This window comes from Neoarthrinium moseri (assembly GCF_022829205.1).
Source record: "Neoarthrinium moseri strain CBS 164.80 chromosome Unknown scaffold119_Wmoseri_CBS_16480, whole genome shotgun sequence".
NCBI classification, from domain to species: domain Eukaryota; kingdom Fungi; phylum Ascomycota; class Sordariomycetes; order Amphisphaeriales; family Apiosporaceae; genus Neoarthrinium; species Neoarthrinium moseri.
Genome location: NW_026055233.1, coordinates 40,910 through 63,609, shown reverse-complemented (window position 1 = coordinate 63,609; position 22,700 = coordinate 40,910). Strand labels below are relative to the sequence as shown.

Here is a 22,700-nt window from a genome sequence, read left to right as displayed (position 1 = left end):
GGGCGTTCTTCCAATATGTTGTTCGTCATGTGTTCGGACGGCAGGCATTGTTGACAGCCCGGTAGGGCTATGTCTCTCGAACTGTTGGTTCGGTGCCCCCATCAGATGGATTGAGCCCGCTGGACAAGGCCGGTGACGCGCGAAGTGAGGGCGCCGGGGCAGGACAACCTCATCAGGCAGAAATGGCCAACCCGAAGGTATGCAAAGGTAGGCAGGTAGTCGCTCGGTACGTGGTGCACAACAGAAGAAACGTGTGATACCTGGCTTGCCACTGCATACTGGGATGAAGGTGGGGTGGTACAGTTGTGGCCGTTTCCTTACCATCGAGGTATGCGCCGCTATCTCGACAAGCCAGGCTCGTACGTACGGGGACTAAAAACGGAAAGGAGACTCTTATAATGTGGTTCGGGCCAAGGTGCGTACTTCGACGTCGCCAACTTGCGCGTCCTGCGAAGCGCCAGCTGAATACAAAACATAGGTACGCAGCGAGCGTCAATTACATAGCCTGGAGGCTACACACACGCACACACACACTCTGACACACACACACACACACACACACATAAGCTGCCTCAAGGGCTCCGCCTCATGACTATCTTCGTCCGCTCAGATGATACGAAACAATTGACTGGCTGAGCGAAACAGCGCAGGGCTTACAGGGTGCCTGGCTGCGGACCAATGATGCGACCCCCAAACCTCGGAAGGTTGGAGGCTATCACGAGCACGCGCAGTCCCTCTCTTCCCCTCCACATTTCCAACATCTTCCACGCACTAGCTATCCGACTACGGACTCTTGGAGGGCTCGTCACCATTGCTGGGGACGACTCTCACGGCGAGCCGGTCGCTCGCATCAATTGAATGCACGTGAAGGGTGTGGGTTTTGTGTAAGAGGATGTCCAAGACTGCTCCTTACTGTATGTGTCTGGAAACTCATAGGCAAAATCCCAAGTTCCTTGCTCAAGGGTGATTGATGTGTACAGGGATGGCGAGGCAGAGGACCCTGCTCGACATTGCGCTAAGCTTGGCTATCCCAATCGTATCCCTGCAAGTGCCGCGCACTAGATTGAGTACCTGCCGAGGAGCACAGAGCTACTTGGCCTGCACAGTTGTCCAGGTCCAAAGGCACTGTAGCCATATGGCAAGGCAAAACTGGGCTTATCGAATGATCAAGACGATGACGATTGATCGATCCCATGACGGGCCATGTCAGTTGGCCGTGGCCTAAAGATCGCTGACTGATACCAGATCTGATACCAGATGCAGACCTCAGAGTACAGTACGGTGCGGTATTCCCAAGAAGCTTCCCAAACTATCTGACTTTGATATCTGAAGAAAATGATGTGCATCTGCATCCGCTTAGCTGACTGATCGCCTGGCCAAGCGTATGCATCCCAGCTTCGACGAACACCTCGTGAACAAGTGTGTGTCAGTAGCAGCGGCAGAGGCCTCTTGCCCACACACTCCAGCTCACCTGCACTTGCAGCTGTCTACACGTCACACCGGAACCTGCAGTCGTCTTGACCGTACTTGATGCGCATTCCTCAGTAATTTGCTCCTCGTCTGTGTGAGAGCTCGAGATGCGCTTGGTTCGATGACTAGGGCGCGGTCGCCTTGTGATACTCGCGCCTGAGCCCACAATTCAGGGTTGGGATGACTACCACCGGGGTACCGCTAGCGGAGGGGTAAAGATGGCTCTGAATCGAGGCTGGCGAGGAGGGCGGGCACTACAGGGCGATCGAATGCTTGGGTAGCAGGTAAAAACTCGTCGAGGCTTTTTGCTACGTTGTGCAAGAGGGCGACCTGGTCCGCAATACCTTTGCATATCCATGGGTTGATTTGCCATAGTCGAGTCGTGCTCGCCGGGTAGGAAGTTCGATACTTCCTGATGGCCTGCACTATATACACAACAAGTACGGCATCGATGTCTTTGAGTGTGGATGGAGCGCAGAAATAGATTCTTCATCACGATGAGCCCGCACACAGCAATCTTCAGGTTACGGTCTGATCTCTCCATAGAATGACCTGCAGGTGGGATGTAGTACACAGCGAACGACGGCAGCCACTTCGAGGAGGGGGCGACAAGGAGCAAAGAAAACCAGGCTGCGCCTAGGATGTCGAACCACTTGAAGGAAGTCGAGCCGCATTTGTTGGAAAGATCGTCAGCCCGTCCAGGATGGACTGGACCTTGTTCTTGTCGTGGAGGCACGCGGCTACGACGTTGGTTGTGGTATTTAGGTGAAGACTTGGCTCTGAACACCACCACCCAGCCGCCCCGTGCTCGTGCGCATATCCATGGATCTTGGGCAACAACGCCTCCGCCTTCAACAAACTTTCAGTGTACCACACAAGTGCACACACCGATGGAGCTCGTCCCCACGAGGACGGTAGCAGGATGAGTCGCGCCATGGTACTCTCCAAGAACAGTCCGCTGCACCTATGCGCATGAGCGCATAGGTGCCCAGAGGCTCAGTTGGGAGGCGAGAGAGGGTGGGATCTGGGTAATAAGTATTCCTTCCTGCCTCCTGCCTGTCTTCCAGTGTATGTCAACTTGTAGTGTAGACAGACAGATAGAGCAGCACAGCACAGCACAGCACAACTGCGCAACACCAGCCAGGGAGGGGAGGGGGAGGGGGGATCGTGATTGGGCCGTGATGCACTCGAGAGACACGGTGCTCTGCACAGTGATGGGTGCCGTCCTATACGATGGGCGCGGGAGTACCTGGATCAGAGCTGGATGCCGGGCAGAGACCGGGGTGCTGGCTGTCTTTGGACCTCTCAGACGCTGGTAGTGCGAGATCCCCAGGTGCCACTTCAGCCAATATTTGATTCACCTCTCCTTCTTCTCTCATGCGCGGCCGAATAAGGCAGGGCGATCAGGGTATCGAGTGACATTGCGATCCCTCGCTCTCTTTCACTCTCTCCCACTCTCTCGCCCTCTGCTCGTGGCCCGTCTTCTGCCCGTCCGCCTGCCTGCCTGCCTGTCGCTCCACCCGTCCGTCCCCGTTCCCCCCGTCCACAATCCCAATCCCAATTCCAGGTCCAGGTCCAGGTCCCCAGTCCAGGCGCCAGGTCCTAGCCTTTTTAGCCTTACACGCAGCAGCGCCTACCCAGTTTTAGCGTGCTGGCTGGACCCCCCCTCGCTCCCCTGCCATTCCCTACCGCTGTTACTCACCACCTCACTTGCACTTCCCGCGCAACTTTGCCTAGTATCGCAGCCCATCCCATTCTCTCCTCACAACCCGCGGGCACGAACCCTCGAGTTCAACCTCCTCTGCCTGACTCGTCGACACCCTGCGAGCCTCCCCACGAGAGCTGCAAAGTCCGCTCCTCCAGTGACTGCCGTCGACAGCATCGAGGGCCAACCCGTTGTCGACTCCACGCCCGCCCGCGACCGTGTGCCTCGACGAACCACTCGACCGCCAGCTTTACCCGCCGAACCAGACCACCCCGTGATTCTGCTGGAGCTTTCTTGTCAAGAATCAAGAGAGCAACCCCGTTGCTTCGCTCACACCCGCGCTCGCGACCGCGCTCTTGCTCAACGACCTCGCTCTGCACCGAGAGGTTGTCAACACCGTCCCGGCACAGCAAATTTGTTGCCGACCATCTCGACACGCTGCACTGGAGCCGTTCGCTGCTTCTCCCTCGCTAGTCTTTGCACAACACCTGGCACATCTTTGCGGCCATACTCCTTGATAACTCGATAGTGGTTACGTCCGGATTCAGCCCTCCCAGTGAGCGTCTCGTCCTGAGATAGCACCGTCCGCGAACACCTGCAGACTACATTGCCCAGACTCGCTCTTCCTTGGAAGGAAAGCAGCCTCAGGGCACATATCACCTCGACGTGCTCCTAAGCTCCAGGTTATGCGAAGTAGCGGTATTGTCTGTATGGACACCGTTTGAACGGCGTTCAGCAGCGAATAACGTGGTCGAGGTGCACTCGCGAGGGCCTTTGTTCCCGCCGCAAAGCAGCTGTGACAACCGTCGTCTTTGGCCGCCAATTCTCGGCCATCACTTGCTCCATACTACGGCACCGCGGCCATGGCCGCTCAAATGCCCATGATGGGGCCTGGGGGTCAAATGAGACCCCGCGGCATGCAGCAGAACCATGCTCACCAGATCATGATGCAGTTGATCATCTCGCAATCCAGCAGTATACCGCCCCAACCCTGGCACCCTGCTGTCCCTGCCGCCCAGCGCGTGCAGCACGCCATGAACTTGTAGGTCACCACCCTCCGTGCCCCCGGGTTCTGTTCCCTTTTCCCAGACTAAAACTCAACCGTTAGATTTTCCAACGCCATGCTCGCCATGCCGCAGAACGACCAAAGCACAGCTTTAAATCAAATTGCTCACTTCGAGAGAGATGCATTCGCCAACTCACCAAGCAAGGTCAGCCTCTGATGCAAACCCCCCGCAAAACTAGGCTCCAGGCGTATCTAATGTGTCCCGCAGGATGTCTACGACCAAAAGGTCACTGGCAAGCTACGCGAACTATTCCTGAAGCGCCAGGCCAACGAACCCAGCTTGCAGAACAACCTCAACCAGCAACAGCATAACCAAGCGGCTCAGTTGCAGGCTCAGATGGGTATGATGAACCAGTCCAACATGCCGCCACAGCATATGAGGATGGGCCAGCCTGGCCAGCAGGGCTTTCATCATCTGCAGCAACAGATGCAGGCCTCGCCTATCCCACAGCAGCCTCAACAACCCGGCATGGGGATGCCCAATCCGGGGCAGCTCTCCGTGAACCCTAACCAACCGAACATGCAGCCTCAGATGCGCCCGCAGCCTGCAAATTCAAACCAGCTCCCACCCCAAGCCAAGGAGCACGCCCAAAAGCTGGCCACGGGCAAGTGGAACGCCATGAGCGACGCCGAAAAGGGCAACATGCGTGCTCAGGCCAGCCAGAGGCTGAATCCCCAGGCGTTCCAACAGCTCACACAAAGAGGTCTCGACCCTGGCTTGATCTTCCTTCAACAGAATTTCGTGCAACAGATGTTGATGAAGATGAACATGGCTTCCAATGGGGGGATGAACCCAGCGGCCATGCAGATGCAACCCCAGCAGTCACAACAGCAGCAACCACCGCAACCGCCGCAGCCGCAACAACAGCAACAGCAGCAGCAACAACAGCAACAACAACAGCAGCAGCAGCAGCAGCGATCAATGAACGCTGCAGGACAACAGCTAGGTGCCGCTGGTGCGGGTGGTGATCCCGGGCCATTCTCCAACGCAGATCTCATGAATCAACAAAAAGCCGGACTCATGGCACAAGAAGCTGGCCAGATGGTGGTTCCAGCTAGTGGGGCTGGCAGGAATCCCACACCGCAACCCGCTGGGAACCAGAATGGTAACCAACCTGGTCGTCCTCCGAACGCCCAGCAGCAGTTCAGTCTACACCAGGCACAACACCAGATGGATCAAGCAGCTGCCAAGACCCAGGCACAGATCAGGGCCCAAGCTCAAGCCAAACAGATGCAAGGCCAGCCCGGAGGGTTAGGTGGTCCTGGCGGCATGTCCCAAAGTCCAGCCATGAATACACTCAACGCGCCGATACGTCCACCGGTGGCCATGGGGCAGGGCGACCGGCAAGGGCCCATGAACCAGGTCAACGCACCATTTGGCCAGTTCAACCAAGGCAACCAGCGACCACCTATGGGGGGTGCTATGCCTAGCAGGCAGCAACTACTCGCCGCTATGGTCGCAACCATGACTCCAGAGCAACAAGCAAATCTTCGAAGCCTGCCTCCGGAGAGAGTGAGCGAGATACTAAACCGGTGGATGCAGAATCGGCAGCAGCAACAGCAGGCAGCTCAGGCGGCTCAGGCGGCCCAGGCTCAGGCGCAAATGGCTGGTCGCCCTCAACCCCAGCCGGGTCAGTTTGGGCAAGGAAATCCAATGGGGCCTTTCCCTCAAGGGAACAACATGGGGCCCCAGGGTAACAACGCGATGCCCATGAACCAGCAGAACCCAGCCCTCGTTCAGGCGCAATTGAACAGAATGCGGAATGCCGGAATGAACCAGTCTATACCGACCGATGGTTCGCCGGCTGCTGCCTTTCTGGATGCACTCGATGTCCCAGCAAAAGTCCTCGCAAACTTCACGAACGTGAATATCCCGCCTACGGTCAGGAAATGGGGCCAGCTCAAGCAGTGGATGGCGCAGAGCCAGATCCCTCCTGCGATGCAAGGCAGGGTTTTGCAAGTACAAGGGCTGCAGTTCCAGAACATGATGCGTCAAAGCCAGCAAGGCCAGGCTGGGCCAGGTGCGCAAATGACACCAGGCATAACCCAACCTCCAGGCCCGCAGGGAGGTCCAATGCCGCCCAATGCTGCCATGAACATGCCCGTCACAGTGACGCCTCAAGAGATCCAACATCTTCGATCTCAAAGCGACAGGTTCCAGAACTGGGAGGACGTGGACATCAAGAACTACCTCCTCTCGGTGAAGACCAAGTCGGTAAGGAGAGGGATTCCCTTTGCAATGCAGGGTCTACCTCCACAGGCAGGGCCACCACAAATAGCGAACCCTACGCCTGCAACTCAGCCCCCATCCGGGCCTGTCCCCCCTCAAAGACCACCTACTGCCTCGGCGGAACAACCGGGCAAATCCCAGAAGTCAGGTCCGGGCAACCGTCAAATGCCCCAGCAAGCCCAAACTCCGGCGCTGCCTGACAAGTCGAATCGGAAACGGCCAAGTGCTGACGAGGTCGTGGAAGTGCCGAACCCTTCCAGCACACCAGTCCAGCGACCAGCGTCTCAGCAAGCTCAGGGGTCGGGGATGCCTCCGACAATGACGCCAGCGCAGCTTGCCTCCATGACACCGGAGAATAGAGCAAAGTATGAGCAGTTCATGAAGTCTCGACAAGCTCAGCAGGCACCGCAACCAAGGGCCGAGGATATCGAGCGACTAAAGCAGATTGGCGCCGAGGTTCAACAGCAATGCGCACAAGAGGCAGCGGAGGACGTCCCGATGAATCCTCAGATGCATGCCGAAATAGTTTCACTCCTACAGCGAATGGTTGCCGAGATGACCAAGGTTGGCAGGGTACTGGGCCGGTGGTATAGTCTGACCCACGACGACTCTCGAGCCAAGATGTATTTCACAATGGTACGTGCCATGTCCCCGTCTCTTATTCACGGTAACCTCTAGCTGACACCGCTTAGCGATTACGATTGTGCAGACAGTTCAAAGACGCGGAGAAATGCACAGTCCCGAAGGAGATCTTATCAGTTGGCCACAAGGAGCTTAACCAGACCAGAGCCTTGATGGAGAGCATTGCTAAAGACCTGAGAGCGTCGATGCCAGCCCAGCAGAAGACACCTGCGCAAGGCACATCCGATTCGACTCCAAAACAATCAACACAGACCTCAACGCCTACGCAGCCAGCTCCTCTCAATGCAGCGAACCTGGAAAAGCAAAACCAGCTACATAAGAGGTCTTCAAGCAGCCAGGGACAACCGCCGGCTGCACCGACGGCATCCCAGCCGCCGTTTCCTATCCCTTCTGCTCCTTCTCCGCATGGACTACCATCCTACATCGGTGGACCATCCGTCACACGGGAGAACTTGCAATTGCCTCCCCGCAAGAAGCAAAAGTCGACGGGACCGAGCGCGTCCCCGCAAGTTGGCAAGCAGGCGTCTCCGAATCTGCAGAAGCGGCAGCCATCACTGGACCAAGCCGCCGTCCAAAAGCCTCAATTTCATTGTCCGCAGCAAGATTGCGATGGCATCTTCCCCACCGAGGATCTTCGCCAGGCCCACAATCAGGAGGAGCATGTCAAACCTCACGAAGATCCCATCAAATATGTGTTTGACGCCTTTGCTGGTTCCCTAGGACTCGACGCGGAGGGCAAGCCCAGGCCGGAGATGGCTGGCGCGGCAGGTGCTTCCCTGGGCGGTACGCCGTCTCGGCAGGGACAAACACCAGCAGCCTCCACTGCACCAATGTCGCGTGGTCCGTCGATGAAGAGGCAGGAAAGTGCTGCTGGGCCGGCTGACGCAAGTAAGTCGAAGATGACGGGCTCGATCAAGGTGGAGGACGAGACCGCTGCCCAGCGAGGCGCGATGGAGGGCCAATTCACCTTTGGCACAATCGATCCTCAGGATCTGTTCCAGAACCTTGGGGCATTCCAGACGGGTGGAGGCGGCGCCATCTCGGACATGAACGTATATCGGTCGGTCACACCCAACGATACACCAGAGTCGAGCAAGGACAGCGCGTCATCGGAGCCTAACAGTGACGTCTCGGAAGGGGTTACTCTCAACGTGACGCTGGACATGGGCTTCGATACTTGGCAACCGTTTGACAGCGACAAGTATCTCAACATGAACTCGGATGTGGAACTAGACATGCTGGATACAAGCAACATGACTGCTGCGGGCGATCAAGCATTGGCAGACTTCACGTCTTGGGACGAGGTGAATACGGACTTCACGAAGCCATTTTCGTTGGATACGAGCTTTTACGCTTTCGATACTTCATCTTTGTGAGGGCCCGAGGTGGAGGGGGGCCACCAACCCAAGGGCTGATTGGGAACGTAGGTTACAGGTGTAGGCCGGTTAGCTACGGAGAGGCTTCGAAGCGCGATCATTTATGCATGAGGGACCTAGGTATAGAGAGCAATGGGCGTTGGTCAGCCAGGAACTCCTGCTGGCCGGTCAGGGAGGTTTGCTTAAGACGGGGCCGAACGGGGGGCCTGTCCATTGGCGTTTAGGAGTCCAGACTTGGCTTCGGTTCAGCAGCGACAGTAGTGGGGTGGCAAGATGGGTTTTTTATCTCTGATTACGATGCTACCGGCAATTTCTATAGCGACTGGTTTCCACACAGTACTCGGGGAGTTGGGTTCTGATTTGATGGGAGGAAAGCTGTCAACATTGGGAGGACAGTAATACGATACCCGGGCACCAAAAAAAATTGGGGGGAGATTCGGATGGCAGCTTTGGTAAGCCACCATGTGTAATTTGCGGAGCTTGTGTATCAGACCTTTCAATTGAAGGGCTAGTATAGTATAACTAACGGGGAAGCAACATGATCATTCGGACTGCAAGACTTGGAAAGTGCGTGACGGCGAAGCGTAGACCGTCAACAGAAACATGTCGCGATAAGCCTAAAGAAGGAAAGAAAAGAAATTGTGTGTGTGAAGTGAGACACAGACGGCGCCGTCAGTCAAGAAACGATATTCGGTCGTTTCATACGGTTGCGGCCTTGAGAGTCCAGTCATCGTAGGCGTAGCATGTAGTACGGGATTGGAGGTCCTCAAGACTACCCGGCGAATACAAAGCAGTTTCAGCCATTGAATCCTCACTAACACCGCCGGTAGCTGGAGGACGTTGAGGGGGCCCTCGTGTGCTGGTGGTGACTGCGGCATCGCGCGGCAGGGGGAGTTGGGAGGGGGGTTGTCGTCAATCAGGGTGCAATTTAGCGCGTATCCACAGGCGCGGTGCGCGCAGGGCAGGGGGGGGGGGCCAGGTAGCGGGCAGTGGACCCCTACGGCTATGGTAGTGAGTGGCAGCCAACGGGGAGCTCTGTCGGCAGAGAAGCGGGACAGGGCGCTGGAGCTAGGCAAAAGCTGCAAAAGCTAGGGGCTCTGTGCAGGTTTTAGTGCAGCCGCCGTGCGGTTCATCCAACGTATGCAAGGGGCGATTATGCACGGGATCCGTCCCAAAGAGGCAATTTATAAATAAATACGTCGGTTGCATAAGTCATCACGACTCACAACTGGAACCCAAGTTCCGCATTAGCTAGTTATTGCTGCCAACCTGCCCCAGACGCGAGCGAGCCAGGCGCGCATTCGAGAAGGCCAGCCAGCCAGCCCACCGTTCGTTTGATTCAATCATTTATTCATTCATTCATTCATTCATCCATCCATCCATCTGTCTATCTATCCATCCCTCCATTCGTCCATTTGCGTGTGGAACCTCCCGCTTGTCACCACTTCGACACGCGACGCATTGAATCTGTGCTCTGCTACCGTACCTCGCTCACTCTTGCTCCAGATTTCCGTCTAGACAACAGGCCTCAGAGCACAGCTTATGGATTGACTCTCTTCACTACACCCTCTGGTACACCGAAGCGCATTGGTCTAGTGCATTACGTCGCTCTCCCCTCCCCAAAGCCAAACGACGTAAAGAACATCAAAACGGAGACCTGCTGTGACACAATGGAGGCCTCGCCGACCAAGAGACGCGCGTTGGCAACGCTAGATATCAATGCCAACTCCCCCGCAGCCAGCAACAAGATCGCCCAACTGAAGGCCCCGCGGCCACGCGACGCACCTGGCATCAAGAGGAGCGTAGACGTTGCAGACGAGCCGGCGCCCAAGAGAGCATGCACGCCCGCTTCCCGCTGCGGGTCGGCCAAGCCGAACGACGATACGCCTGCTCACGACAGGCGCGACTCAGCCTCGCCCGAGACCTCATCCATCTTTGACAACTCAGTCGTCGACACCTCGCAGGCAACATGTATAACCGAGGTGGACGCGGAAGCCGTGGCGTCTCCGCCGCGACTCCCCCGGCGCCCGACGCTTACACGCGACGAGGCGCGGCAGAAGGCCGAGATCTTGCGCCTCAGGCTCGGTCTCGCGGGCTACAAGCTACGGACTGGGCAGGAGGATGTCCCCCTCGAGCGACTGCGGGTGCGCCAGCTCCCCGGCGAGAGGAGTCAGCCGCGCCGGGGTGCTGCGCGTCCGGCCCCGCAAAGCAGGCCGGCGGAGAGGCTACAGGCCGCGCCGACGGGCACGGTGCCGATGGCGCACGCGCGACCCTCCTCCCACGCTCATCCGTCGCCCGAGAAGAACCTGCTCCCCAGACTGCCGCCGGCGGCCTTCAACACGCCGACGCGGTCACGGTTCGACAGCGACGAGACGCTCACCAGTAGTGCCATCAAGGGAGGCGCCGCCAAGGGACTCCTCAGCCTATCCCGGGGGATGAAGTAGGATGGGGTTGGGAGATGTCGCGCGACAATACCGCCATGTGAGCATCACCGCAGGTTTTCCTGGGCCAGGATTTGCATGTGTAGTTGACGGATTTGGTCATAAGGAACGGTCAATCATTGGTGTGGTTCTGGAGTCTCGGCGTTCAATGGGATCATGATGGGCAATAAGCAAGGCAGGCAGGTGTCGGCTGCCGGGGCGGATTGTATGATCTGGTTCTCAACGTGGTGAGAATTGTTTCATGAACCATGTTCTACGCGGAAGCAGCCACCGACTCAAGCTGAGGCAGGATTTGCCGCGATATGCAGGGTATCTAGGCCGCTGCAAGGTTCTAGACAACTCCAGCAGACAGATGTAATGGCCGATCCAAAACAGCCGCCCACGCTGGCTTGAATGCTGATACCCGAGCTTGCGTCCGTTCCTGCCCGCCACTACTACTGGCTCTTTTGCAAAGCTGTGCTCGAGATTCATCCGGCGAGCACATCCACTCCTCCGTCGCCGTACTTTTCCTCGCCCCCAAACCCTCCCCCTCTCCCCTCAACGTACTCTTTGCGCATCGAGAGCTGTCAGACTCGTCTTGGGAGTCTCCCTTCGGGGGTGTACCGCTCGGCATTGACGTACGCTGGGCTGCTGCGAGAACAGACCCGTTGACGTGTTGTTGTTGTCGTTGCTGTTGTGCGTGCCTGCCCTTCGTTGGATTCGGGCGTGCTCCTGCCTCGGGTCCAGAGATGCCTCGTCCAAGGAAAAGGAAAAGGAAAAGGAAAAGGAAAAGGAAGGAGGCATGGGGCTCTGGGGTGTCTGCCCGCACGGCATGAGGTATCAGCACGGGCGAGGTGTCGTTACCTCTGTCCCCGTGCCCTACATATATTCAGCTTGGTCGTCTCGTTCCCAGTCTCCGAGTATCTTGTTTCGTCCGGGTCCCGACAGCGACCAACATAACCCTGCTCGGCTGTCAATCTCGCCCGCACTCCAAAGGCATCGCCATGCGCTCTTCGACAGTCACGTACGTATACCGCTGTGGCTGCACCGACACGATTGTCTTCGACTTCGGCGTGAGTAGCTTTCTCAACGTCAACTCTCCCATGCCCCGCGAGACTATCACAACTGTACTCGACGAGCTCTGTTTCGACTGTGACTCCATCCCAACTTTTGAGGCTACACCACCATCTCCATCGCCGCCACGGCCTCCTGCTCCACAGCCAGAAGCTTCCCCTGGGTCCTCGCCGAAGAGACCTGCATTGCGTGAACTCCCTCTTAATGCCGTGCCGACACTCTGACACGGCGACCATTCGGGTGCAGCGGGTCAAAACCATACAAGCAACACTGCTGCAGGGGAAGATGCGACGATCACCGCCGCTCGGGGCGCACATTTCAGAAGGCGGTCATAGCCTGGTACGCCATAGTCATGTGTTAGTGTTGGCGAGAGTCTCCGGTAATGTGACTTCGACAGGCAAATGCTGATGAGGTGGCGGAGGGGAAGGTCCCCATCAACCACGCTAACCCTCGAGACACCGACTGCGCATTGATTTGTCGTGCTCGATATTCGGATTCAAACTCACCAACCATGTATACTGACGGTATATTGTATGGGATCTGACAACTGGGACGTGGTATGACAGACTACAGTATATTCGACAGGTCCGATTTTCATGGCACCCCCTCAGCTATGCTCTCAACACTTTATCGGTCTCTAGCTCAACGGATATGCGTGGAGGGAATCTGACCAGAACGCAAGCTCGCTCACTATAGAAAACGAAACATATGCATCCATATGATAGGGACTATAATCTCCCCAGAAAATTTCCCTTCGCTTGTTTGAAGTATTGTAGCATAGCCCGTGGCCTAGGAACACCTTGGCTGCAGCATGGTACAAAGCACGCCCTATACCAATCGTAAGCTCTCGTTCTTGAGTGCCATTGGTTCATTGCGCGAACTGGGGTGGCGGCCAATCAGAGGCTGACTTGATGATTCCGGATGCTTGGCCCAAACTCTGACAGGGGTTGCACTCATGGATCTGGATACCCCTGACAGAGCTGACTTGCAGTTTGCGAGGCCTCATTCGCCCAGGGGAATCGGCGTTCTGCTCACGCTCTCTACTTGATATATTACATTTCGGCTTGCCATGGGCATGGAAGCAGGCCTGGTTGTATCTTTGGTCGGTTCTTGACCCTTAGGTTAGGCTTAGCCCCTCCCCCTTTCCACAAGGACCATAACCCCTGCACGAAGGGAGCATCAGTATCGGTGGAGGCTCTCTGTGTTGCGCATGAGCCGTACGGTCATTCGCCACCCTTAAAATGATGAACATATATGGGCGGTGGATTGTTGCATGCCAGCCCAACGAATGCCATGCGACATGGATGGTACGGCACGAAGAATAAATATCTTATCAGCCCTCTCTACCTGGTGATGTTTCCGATGGCCACCACGTCACTCTTTTAACTCGTCTTGCGTTCTGCAAATCTTGAGGTCGCCGTTGGAAATGGTGCCAAGTGCCGGACTATATACCTGCAATCATTCAAGCACCCAGTAATTGTTCGCAATATTCAATGATGAAGGGGTCATGGTGTGGCCTGGTCGTGGTCGCATGGTCTGTGGCATCGTCTTGGGCAAGCCCCTTGTCCTCATCAGACTTCGCACTTCATTCGTCCTCTGAAACAGACCTGATGATACGGAGGGGGATTGAACTTGCGCACACTCGAGAGTTGGAGAAACGACTCTCGGAAGAGTTCTCTATGGATAAAACCTGGGACAACGAAACGCTTTTCGGCGGGTATGTCAAGGCGCACCAACAGACTTACAGTATGGGGGCTAACTTCGATCAATCCTAGCTCGTGGACAGATGACGTGGAAGATGCAACTGGAAAGACAGCTCTTTCCGTTGTCTGCCTGCACTGCTACACCAAAGGCACTGTGACGGCCAGGTTATGGGAGGACCTCTTCCATCCAACTGTGCGGCTCGAGTTTGATCAAGTTGAAGCATACGCTTTCTTGGGAGTAGAGACAAGCGCCAGCGGCACCTTTTCCATCAACCTCTTTGCCTCGCAGTCCCCTATAGGGCTTGCATTTCCGGGCTTGAGTGTCGGCGTCGTGTTCTTCGTGGATCTGGTGTTCAGCTTGTCTGAGCAGATCGACCTGACCGGGGGTTTCTATGTGAAACTGGCAGACGATGCTTACCTCGAAGCTGATATCTTCGGTGGGGATATCACGGATTCCTTCTTGTAAGACTTCCCCCAGCAGTCCAATGTCTACGGTCTGATCAGCATAACTATAGCGATGGCATCAGTAGCAAGTCTATCCCGGTCACTGTCAAGTCTGGTAGCGCCACATTCAAGGCGGACCTCCGACTCCGTGTACAGTGTGGTGCCGAGACATCTCTGGACATCATCGGCATTGGCAGCGGTGCCGTTGTCGGGATTTACGCCAATATCATAGAGTTCGTCGCCGTTCTAGACTCGACGCCGGACTGTGCTTTGCAGGCCAGAGAGTGGTGGGATCTCAACGTTGGCGCCTATGCGCACCTCGATGTTGTTGTGGACTATACTACTATCGGGCCGGTGCCAACCGTCTCGACCACGTTGCTGACAGCTCCCACCATGACACAATGCTTGATAGAGGCGAGTGCATCAAGTGCTTTGACGGCGACCTTGCCAGAAACCGCGGCAACGACTCGCACAACAACAGCCTCGCAGTCCGGCAGAGAAGGAACTTCGGCTTACTCCTCCTCAGCCCTGCAATCAAGCTCGTGGGCGGAAACATCCACCAGCCCCTCCACATACTCATATCTATCCGAAACCTCCTCAATCACTTCGCCCCCTGGGCTCAGTACCTCCGCGCCCCCCTCCGTGGCCTCCAGCTCAAGATACCCATTGATCAATTCGACAACAACATCAGCCAATGATACTGGACTGGTCACGTCCACCATCTATTCCACGACCGCCTACACCCTCACAAGATGCGCAGCTGACGTCATCAACTGCCCGGCCTCGTACCAGACGGAGGTTGTCGTGACCCGGACTCTTGACGTCTACACCACCGTCTGCCCGGCCTCGGCGCAGGTAGCCACGACCCCCCTTGGGACTCCACTGTTCTCTTCTCCCTCCTCACCGTCTGCCTCTACATTGGCCGCCCTAGCTACACCAACAGCGGTGCACATCGTCACTGACCAGGTGGTCATGCTGACTCCTTGCGCCACCCCCATCGTGGACACCTTCGTGCCGCCGCCTGTTTCTACGGCTCCGGTGGTCGAGCACATCGCCGTCGCTGGCTACACATCCTCCGCCTCGACCGGCCATTTGAATCAGTCGATCACGAGTTCAGTAAGGCCACAATCTTCCAGTGCAACTAAACCGTCTTTCGTGGCCTCTCATGGCACTGGGAGTAAAAGCGTGGCCTTGTTTACGCAGGCGCCGATGACCGCGGGCGCAGTTTCTAACGGCAAGTCTGTGCTGTTCGCATCGGTCTTCGTGGTAGGTGCACTCGCTCTGCTCCAATGAAAAGCAGCCGGCGATGGACGGGGTTTAAATTTCACTGTAGTTATTCTATTTATTGCATACTGCCAGCGGCCCGCACCTATCCCACGATAATCATCCCCGGGGGGGGGGGGGGGGGGGGTCCGGCTCATACTCAGATATTCAATCTGCTGACGTAGAGATTGATACTTAATACAATATCACGGTAATCAAGACTTCAATTCATTCGATATTAGGTCGGTTCTTGAGTATTTTCTATTCATAATTCGGCTATAATTGACATGTCTCATGAGCATCACTTTGCTATATTGCCCAACCTTACCCAACTAAGCACACTTGAAGCTGGATAGATGCCACAAGGACTAGATACTTTTGCTCATGAACCAAAGTCCATCTTGAGCGCAATGGTTGGCTGTCCGCTGGTACTCACGGCGCCCTTGTCCGCGTCACCCGTCGCGCGTCCCGACCGGATGACCTCCTCCATAAACGCTTTTTGGCCCTCGCTCATAGCCGCCACGATCCCCCGGAATGCGTTTTGATCCGCAGACGCCATTTCCAGCAACCTAGTGCTCGTCTCGCGATACACGTCGGCGCCCTCGCTTGAGGCACGCGAGAGCAGCGCGGGTGCCACGACTGCCATCACGATCTGCGCGTGGTCGCTGCCGACGGCAGCAATGTATTGCGTCAGAGTATGGGCAACCAGCTTGCGTGCATTCTCCGGGTCCTCAGGATCCGTGTTGGTTACAAAAGCGATGAGGCGTGGCAGGAGATAACGCGCAATTGACTGGTCTGCGAGTGTGGGCGCCGGCTGGAGGAGGAGGGAGCGAACGCAATTCGCAGCGATCTTAGCAGTCTGTGGCCGTTTGCAATCAATAATCACGTTTCATTGCATTCTGGTGATGGGACGAGCGGAGTACTTACCATGCGATCCGTGAGACAATCAATCACCTCATCGAGGAAGCGCGTGACTAGTGGATCATTGACCGCGAGGCGGTTATGACCTCCGGTGAAGAGAATAGTTGTCGCAAGAAGACAATTCTTGACACACGGGAGCGACGTAGGTGACTCACGCTTCTGTCCATGCAGGTAGATAGACAGGAAGCGGCGCAAGCACCCTTGCAGTTGCACCGTCGATGGGGCTTTGCCATCGGCCGTTGGCTGGGCATTGGACATGCTGGTGATGAAGCGCTTCAGCATTGGCAGCGCTTGCGGGACAATAATCTGCTGGCAGGAAGGTGTGGCGATGATGGTGGCGAATATGTGAATAATGCACGCATGAAGATCTGTCTTGATGATAGCAGGAAACACCTCGGCTGCATCAACAAGGGCACTGAGCGCGGTCCGTATAAGTAGGACAGCTTCCTCGGTCAACTGGTGACGAACTGGCTGATTCGCTTCTGTGAGATTGGGCAGAAGGCCCGACAGCACAAGGACAATAATGCGGGTTAGCTCGAAAAGCTGCTCAATGTCTTCGGACAAGTCGCCGCTCTCGGGTTGTTCTTGCTTTCGAGCAGAAGGATGGGCAACGCACAAAGCACGGGCTATCTCAACAATCACTCCCTGTACATCTAAACCTTCGGTGAGTACAAGTCGGTCAAGGAGATCCATCGTCTCCGAGAAGATGGCTTCTCTGTAGATTGCATGGCCCGACACGCTTGGGTGCAGAATCTTCTTAAGTGCCTGCAGGATTTCCAGCGTCTGTTCGTGAGTTGCCAGCGAATCGGCTTGGCCGGGACGAGTGGCTAGAGCCTCGAACGCAATCCCGAAGAGGACAAAGAAGAAGGCGACCGGCTCATCTCGATAGTTGATGTCCGCTCCTTTGGAATGGCCATTGGCTGAGGGCCCTTCGGTTTCCTTGCCGTCAAGGGCGTCGAAGACGAACTCGCTGTCTTGTTCAATAAGACTGGCGATAGCATCGACGAGTTTCAACCACGATTCTTGGTAGAAACGGAGAAGCGTCTCGCGATTCAAAGCAGCATATATGGTATCCAAGCTGCCGGAAAGAGACGGGGGCCCAAGAGTCATCGAGATGTCCGGCTCGAAACGGAGTCGAGCGAATTCACGAAGCGAAGACAACCAAAGAGGAGTCAATGTCCCTATGTGCGGTTTCAACACATCATACAGATACTTCTGCTCTAGGCTGGCCACCTGTAGATCTGCCCAGGCTGAAAACACTGACATCTTCACCATAATCTGGGCGTTGGAGCTAAGTCCTTGAAGATCCCCAATGCTCGCAGTCTCCGAATCCTTAGAGAAGTTTTCGAGCGCTGTTACCAATGTCTTCAGGATGCGGCCCATTCGGTCGACATCCGTCACGATTCCTGTCGAGATAAAAGCAGCACAAATGTGAACAGCTTCTGAAGCCAGCTCGGGCGAAGAGTCCGCGGCGAAGGCGGGGGTCAAAGCAGAGCTGATCTGAGCTTGGTACTGTTCGAGAAGCATGGCCTCCTCGAAGTCGGGGTCCGGAGTTTTACCAAACATTCGTAGAACGGCGCCGATGATCTTCAGGCCCCAGATTCTGAGTTCCAGAACGCTCGAGGTGGAAGCGGAGAAGGCCATGCGGACAACTTCGGCAATTCTAGCCTGCAGCGCAGTCTGCGCAGGCGACTCCCCGTTGGTGGCCAGGTCCTTGTTGATGAGAACAAATATCTCGTTCAAACAGCTCATGGCAAATGTCCTGACCTGCCAGCGCAACGGTTCGACCTCTGAACCCGCTGTCTGTTCCTTTTCATCCTTAGAGCCGCCAGTTGCGGCGGCGAAGCCGGCCACCTCCTCATCTTGAAGATCCACCACAGCGGTGGGTCTGGCCGCACCCTCTCTGGTTTCGGCTGTTGCTTTTGTCCTTGTCAATTTGAGGACATTCTGAAGGCGTAGTAGCCAGGCAGATGTATCCATCAGCGATGTCTGGCGTATCCAGTTACGGATTATATTACGGATACCATCATGGGTGGGGCAAGAGTCGAGAACCAGCCATAGCTGATCCTCGAAACCGGGATCAGCAGCTTCAAGAACATCGCTCGAGTTTCTCTTCATGAGATTATAGAGCCCATCTACGGCCGCATCTCGCAATGTCGAGACTTCACTGTTGAAGTACTTCTGCAAGAGCTTGACATAGTCCACAAAAATCATGTTGCCGGGGGCGTAGAGAGACAGGTGCTCCAAGCAACCCAGGCTAGCGCGCTGGACCGCGTGATCATCCTCTTCCTGAAGTTGGCCTATGAGCGTCAGAATCAGCTCTCGAGATTTGGTCGAATCTTGTAGGTCAGGTCCTAGAACATTGATCAGCGAGTCCACACAACGCGTGATGGAACCGCTTGTGGAAGATTCTATCTCTAGGTTCATCGAGATGGGTGATGCGACTTCCGGGTGGTGCGTATCCGAGAGATACAATTGCGCCAGCATACCCAAGGTGCTGGACACAAATGGAGCGAACCCTAGTCCAGCAGCGTCTGCCGCCAACGAGAGGGCCTCAAGTGCCCAGTAATGCACAGTAGGGTGTGGGTCATTGCAGAGAGACATGAGGATTCCCAATATTGTTTTGAGATGGTAGCCGGCAGCCATGCCGCCCACCTTGGCCTGAATGCACCCTAGAGCCATCGCACAACCGGCTCGCGCACTAGGCTCCCTGTTGCTGACGATGGTGTCCACAAGATGCTTGATCTCATGGTTGGTGAAGGCATTGCCGCACGTATTGCAGAGCCTTGCGGTTGCAGCATACCCAATGCCGCGAATGTACTGGTCAGGATCAACCACGAAACCTCGTACAATCTCCTGCAAAAGTTTCTCTACCGCCAAGTTGGTCACGTCGCCAGGAGCAGATGTTGTCTCCTTGGAAGCTACCTTGAGTGCAGAGAGAAGAGCAGCCGCAATGTTGACGTTTATGGCGGCCCTACGCCCAGGGTCTCGTTGCAAGACACCGGCAGACATGAATGAGGCCAGCTGTTCAAGAATACTCTCCTGGACTTTGGCCGGGGTGAGTGGGAACACAAAAGCGAATAGCTGGATAGCCATGTTGACGACCTCCGTCGCTGGTGGATCTGGCAAAGCCGGAGACTCTTGCGAGCTGCCCACGTAGAGCAGGGCTGCGTCATGCTCGAGGGAAGAGCAGATTGGGGACTTGAGAAGGTCATCGAGAACTTGCTCGGTGTCTTCATCCTCCGAAGAGGACTCGTTGGCGGATGTGACTTGCTCACCTGGCAGCTTCTTGAGCCTGAAGCCGCTTACAAGGCCTGTGATTCCGAACCCAGAGTTATCCCCGACTTCCCAGACAGACTCAAAATTGCCTGCAGCATTTGCAATGGACGCACTGAGCGTGTTACCACCGTAGTTCTCGGGGTCTGCAAATAGAGACGTTGCCAATGTAAGTAGATTTGACTGCAGCAACGCCTCACTGCCGCCAGCGGGGCTCTGGTTGACCAACTTGGTATAGCACTGGAGGACACGCCGCTGGACCATTAGGTCAAGATCCTGCAATTGTAGCGCAGGAGTCAGCCGTTGTGCGATGTCGTCGCTTGTCTTCTTGGACGGGAGTGTCTTGAGGAACGCCGCAGTGCTCTGCAACATGGTCGCAATGCGCTTCGAGACATCAACCGTCAGGAGGCGGCTGTTGAACTGGAGAAAGGCGAGAATGGAGCCGAGGGCGCATTCCCTGACGTGGGTTAGGAAGGAAGCCTCCAGCAGGCTGCGCTGGGCCGTGTTGTCTTTGGCCAACGGCTTTGGCAGTGCGTTTTTCCACAGGAGAAGCAACTGGGACAGATGGATCTTGACAAAGTTAGGACCCAGCGACATGAGTCCGCCAATCAAAATCCAAGCAACCTGTATCTGGGTACTTGATACGCGAAGCTCCGATTTCCCGCTCGACTTGAGGAGGTTCGTTGCCATTGTCAAGACGCGGCTATTGATATCAACAGACCCATAAAGTGGGCGCTGAGGGCTGACACTGAGAGTCGCTGCCAGGCCGTGGGCGAATCCAATGCACCTCCTCGGAGAGTTCCTGCCCGTGCCCAGTTGAGAGAGCTCCCGGCTAAGACTGTTCATGCACACAGAGAGGCAAGGCAGCAGCTGTTGCGGACAGGCTCGTACGAAGCTCTTCATGCAGTGCGAAGCGTGAACCTGCACGCTGTAACTGGGGTGTTGGAGTACCTGCAAGAGGCCGTCGCGGCAGGACTCGGCGAAGTTGTTGGCGGCTGCCCCTACAGAGTCGATGAGAGAGGCCACTGCGCCCAGGGTGGCGATCAGCGTGTGCTTGCTCGGTTCCGGCTGCTCTTTCAAGGCCTGTGGGTAATTCTTGAAGACGTTGGTCACGGTAGCCCTGGCGGCGGCCATCTGTCCTGATTCGCCAAGAATCTTGCGTCCAACAACGTTCTGGAGGATAGAATCGACGATGCGCCGCGACATGAGCAGTCTGTAACGGTTGTTCGTGATGTTGGGGCTACCCAACAGGTCAACCGTGAGGTTCTCTACAATCTTGAGATAATTAACCTCGACAATTCTCTCGCCAAGCTTCCTCAGCAGGCGCCCATAGCAGACGCCGACGGCAGTTCTGGCCCTATTGGTAGTAGACAAACGGACAAAGTGAGTGGAAAACGTCCTCAACATGTCCACCAGCGTCAGCGCGAGGATTTGGGACTTCTTGCCACCACCAGGGGCTGGACTTCCTGGACGCGAGGGAATATCGTCGTCCTCGGCCAGTCCTGCCCCTGGCTGAACGGAAGCGCGCTTGCTGGCCTTGGACTTGGGCTTCCTGATCTTGGGTATTGCGCTCTCGGCAGCGCCAAGTTCGGAATGGCTCTTGACCATAGTCTCAGCCAGGCACTCGGCGGCAGCGTGTCGGACCTGGGAAGAGGTAGAGTCCATGGTCTTGAACAGATCCGACTTGAGTTTCTCGAAGTCACTGGAGTTCTCGAAGTAGGAGGTGTAGCCGCATAGGGTCTTCAAGCAGCGACAAGCAGCAATGACGGCCACGGCGCCCTTGTCACCCGACGCAGCGCTCCGGGCCTGCTTCCAGACATCTCGCGCCACGCTCTCGTCCATGCTTCCAGCAACCATGGCGGCGATCTTGGCCAGCGAGGCGAGGATGGCGGCGCGCAAGCCAGCATTGCTCGAGGTGGACTTGAGCAGCTTGACCAGGGTGCTGCACACAAGCTGGTGGAGGCCAATGGCGCTGTCGCCGGCGGCGCCGTACACGTCGCCCAGACAAGTTACGGCAGCATGCCTCGTCCGAACCTCGGACTCGGTCTTGGCCTTGGAGTTGGAAATGATGGCCACGAGGTCATTGATGGTCTCGAACAGCAGCTTCCGGTCGCCCTTCTCAAAGACGTGGGCAAGGATGGCGCCGAGGTCGTTCCTGACTACGCGGCTTGGCGAGGGCGCGGCGAGGTTGAGGATCTGGAAGACCTCCTTCTTCAGGTAGAACTGCTGGGCAGTGCAGTCGTCGGCGGCCAGGCTCTTGACGTGCTTCCGCAGGGCGGCAACCGAGGTCAGCAAGAACAGGTCCTGCTGCTCGGCGGGCAGCGACTGCAGCTTTGGCACATCGAGCTCGGGATTCTGGGTGGCAGAATCAGCGGCAGCCGAGGCGCTGGTGGTGGTCGGGGCCTGACGAGGCGGCGACGGCGACGGCGACGGCGATGGAGGGCGGGCGTCGGCGTCGTCGCCATGGTCGGCAGGAGTCGCCGGCGACGACATTGGGGGTGACGGAGTGCTCTAGGGGGCGTCGTAGGACCACAGGGACCGGCGCTGTGGTCGGCAGAGAGAGTGTGGCGGGTTGGTGTGGTTGGAGATGTATCATCAATCAAGGCTGCTTCCGGCGGCAGCAGTGGCAGTATGAGACGAAGCTGAGGTTCTACAGGGTTTGAGGGTGTTGCTCTGTCAAGTCAAGGCCCCCCTAACTCAGGTCAAGCTGGCAGTTGCAACAGGGCTCCCATTGCTGGCAGCCAATCGTAGAGCTGGCTAGGCGTACCTAAGGCGCTTGACTAAAGTTTGCATAGTAATACGTACCGCACTAGACGGTACATGCATAGTAGCTGGCCGGGCTTGAGGCGGCCAACGAGCAGCCAGCTACCGCGGCCCAGGGCACCCACCTCCCCGCGAAATAGAGGAGCTCACAGCACCCATCACCCGTGGACCTGCAGCCGCTTTACGGCGGATTTTTGTTGATCCCTCAAGGTCGACGTCGACGTCGACGTCCACGTCCACGTCCACGTCCACTGTCGGGTACACACTGGGCCTGTGGACCTAACTAAGGTCCTAGTTAAACCACCCAGAGAAACTGTGTAGGAGAGGCATCGCCTTTACTTGGACCA

The 22,700-nt window shown here is 56.5% G+C and overlaps 5 protein-coding genes across 5 annotated transcripts; 4 read left to right on the top strand and 1 right to left on the bottom strand.

Moving 5' to 3' along the window:
* Positions 1–4,038: 4,038 nt before the first annotated feature.
* JN550_013524 (uncharacterized protein) lies at positions 4,039–8,489 on the top strand (the record flags this gene model as incomplete). The annotated part of the gene is made up of 4 exons (XM_049312120.1): positions 4,039–4,217; positions 4,284–4,386; positions 4,450–7,107; positions 7,164–8,489. The coding sequence occupies 4 exons, from the start codon at positions 4,039–4,041 to the stop codon at positions 8,487–8,489; spliced, it is 4,266 nt and encodes a 1,421-aa protein (XP_049164520.1).
* Positions 8,490–10,159: 1,670 nt separating this feature from the next.
* On the top strand, positions 10,160–10,933 carry JN550_013523 (uncharacterized protein; the record flags this gene model as incomplete). Its single annotated transcript, XM_049312119.1, has 1 exon — positions 10,160–10,933. The coding sequence occupies one exon, from the start codon at positions 10,160–10,162 to the stop codon at positions 10,931–10,933; it is 774 nt and encodes a 257-aa protein (XP_049164519.1).
* Positions 10,934–11,913: 980 nt separating this feature from the next.
* Positions 11,914–12,207, top strand: JN550_013522 (uncharacterized protein; the record flags this gene model as incomplete). The annotated part of the gene is made up of 1 exon (XM_049312118.1): positions 11,914–12,207. The coding sequence occupies one exon, from the start codon at positions 11,914–11,916 to the stop codon at positions 12,205–12,207; it is 294 nt and encodes a 97-aa protein (XP_049164518.1).
* A 1,272-nt stretch (positions 12,208–13,479) lies between these two features.
* Positions 13,480–15,423, top strand: JN550_013521 (uncharacterized protein; the record flags this gene model as incomplete). Its single annotated transcript, XM_049312117.1, has 3 exons — positions 13,480–13,700; positions 13,759–14,148; positions 14,202–15,423. The coding sequence occupies 3 exons, from the start codon at positions 13,480–13,482 to the stop codon at positions 15,421–15,423; spliced, it is 1,833 nt and encodes a 610-aa protein (XP_049164517.1).
* Positions 15,424–15,775: 352 nt separating this feature from the next.
* On the bottom strand, positions 15,776–22,083 carry JN550_013520 (uncharacterized protein; the record flags this gene model as incomplete). The annotated part of the gene is made up of 2 exons (XM_049312116.1): positions 15,776–16,252; positions 16,321–22,083. 2 exons carry the CDS (start codon positions 22,081–22,083, stop codon positions 15,776–15,778), a joined length of 6,240 nt encoding a protein of 2,079 aa, XP_049164516.1.
* Between the last annotated feature and the right edge of the window lie 617 nt (positions 22,084–22,700).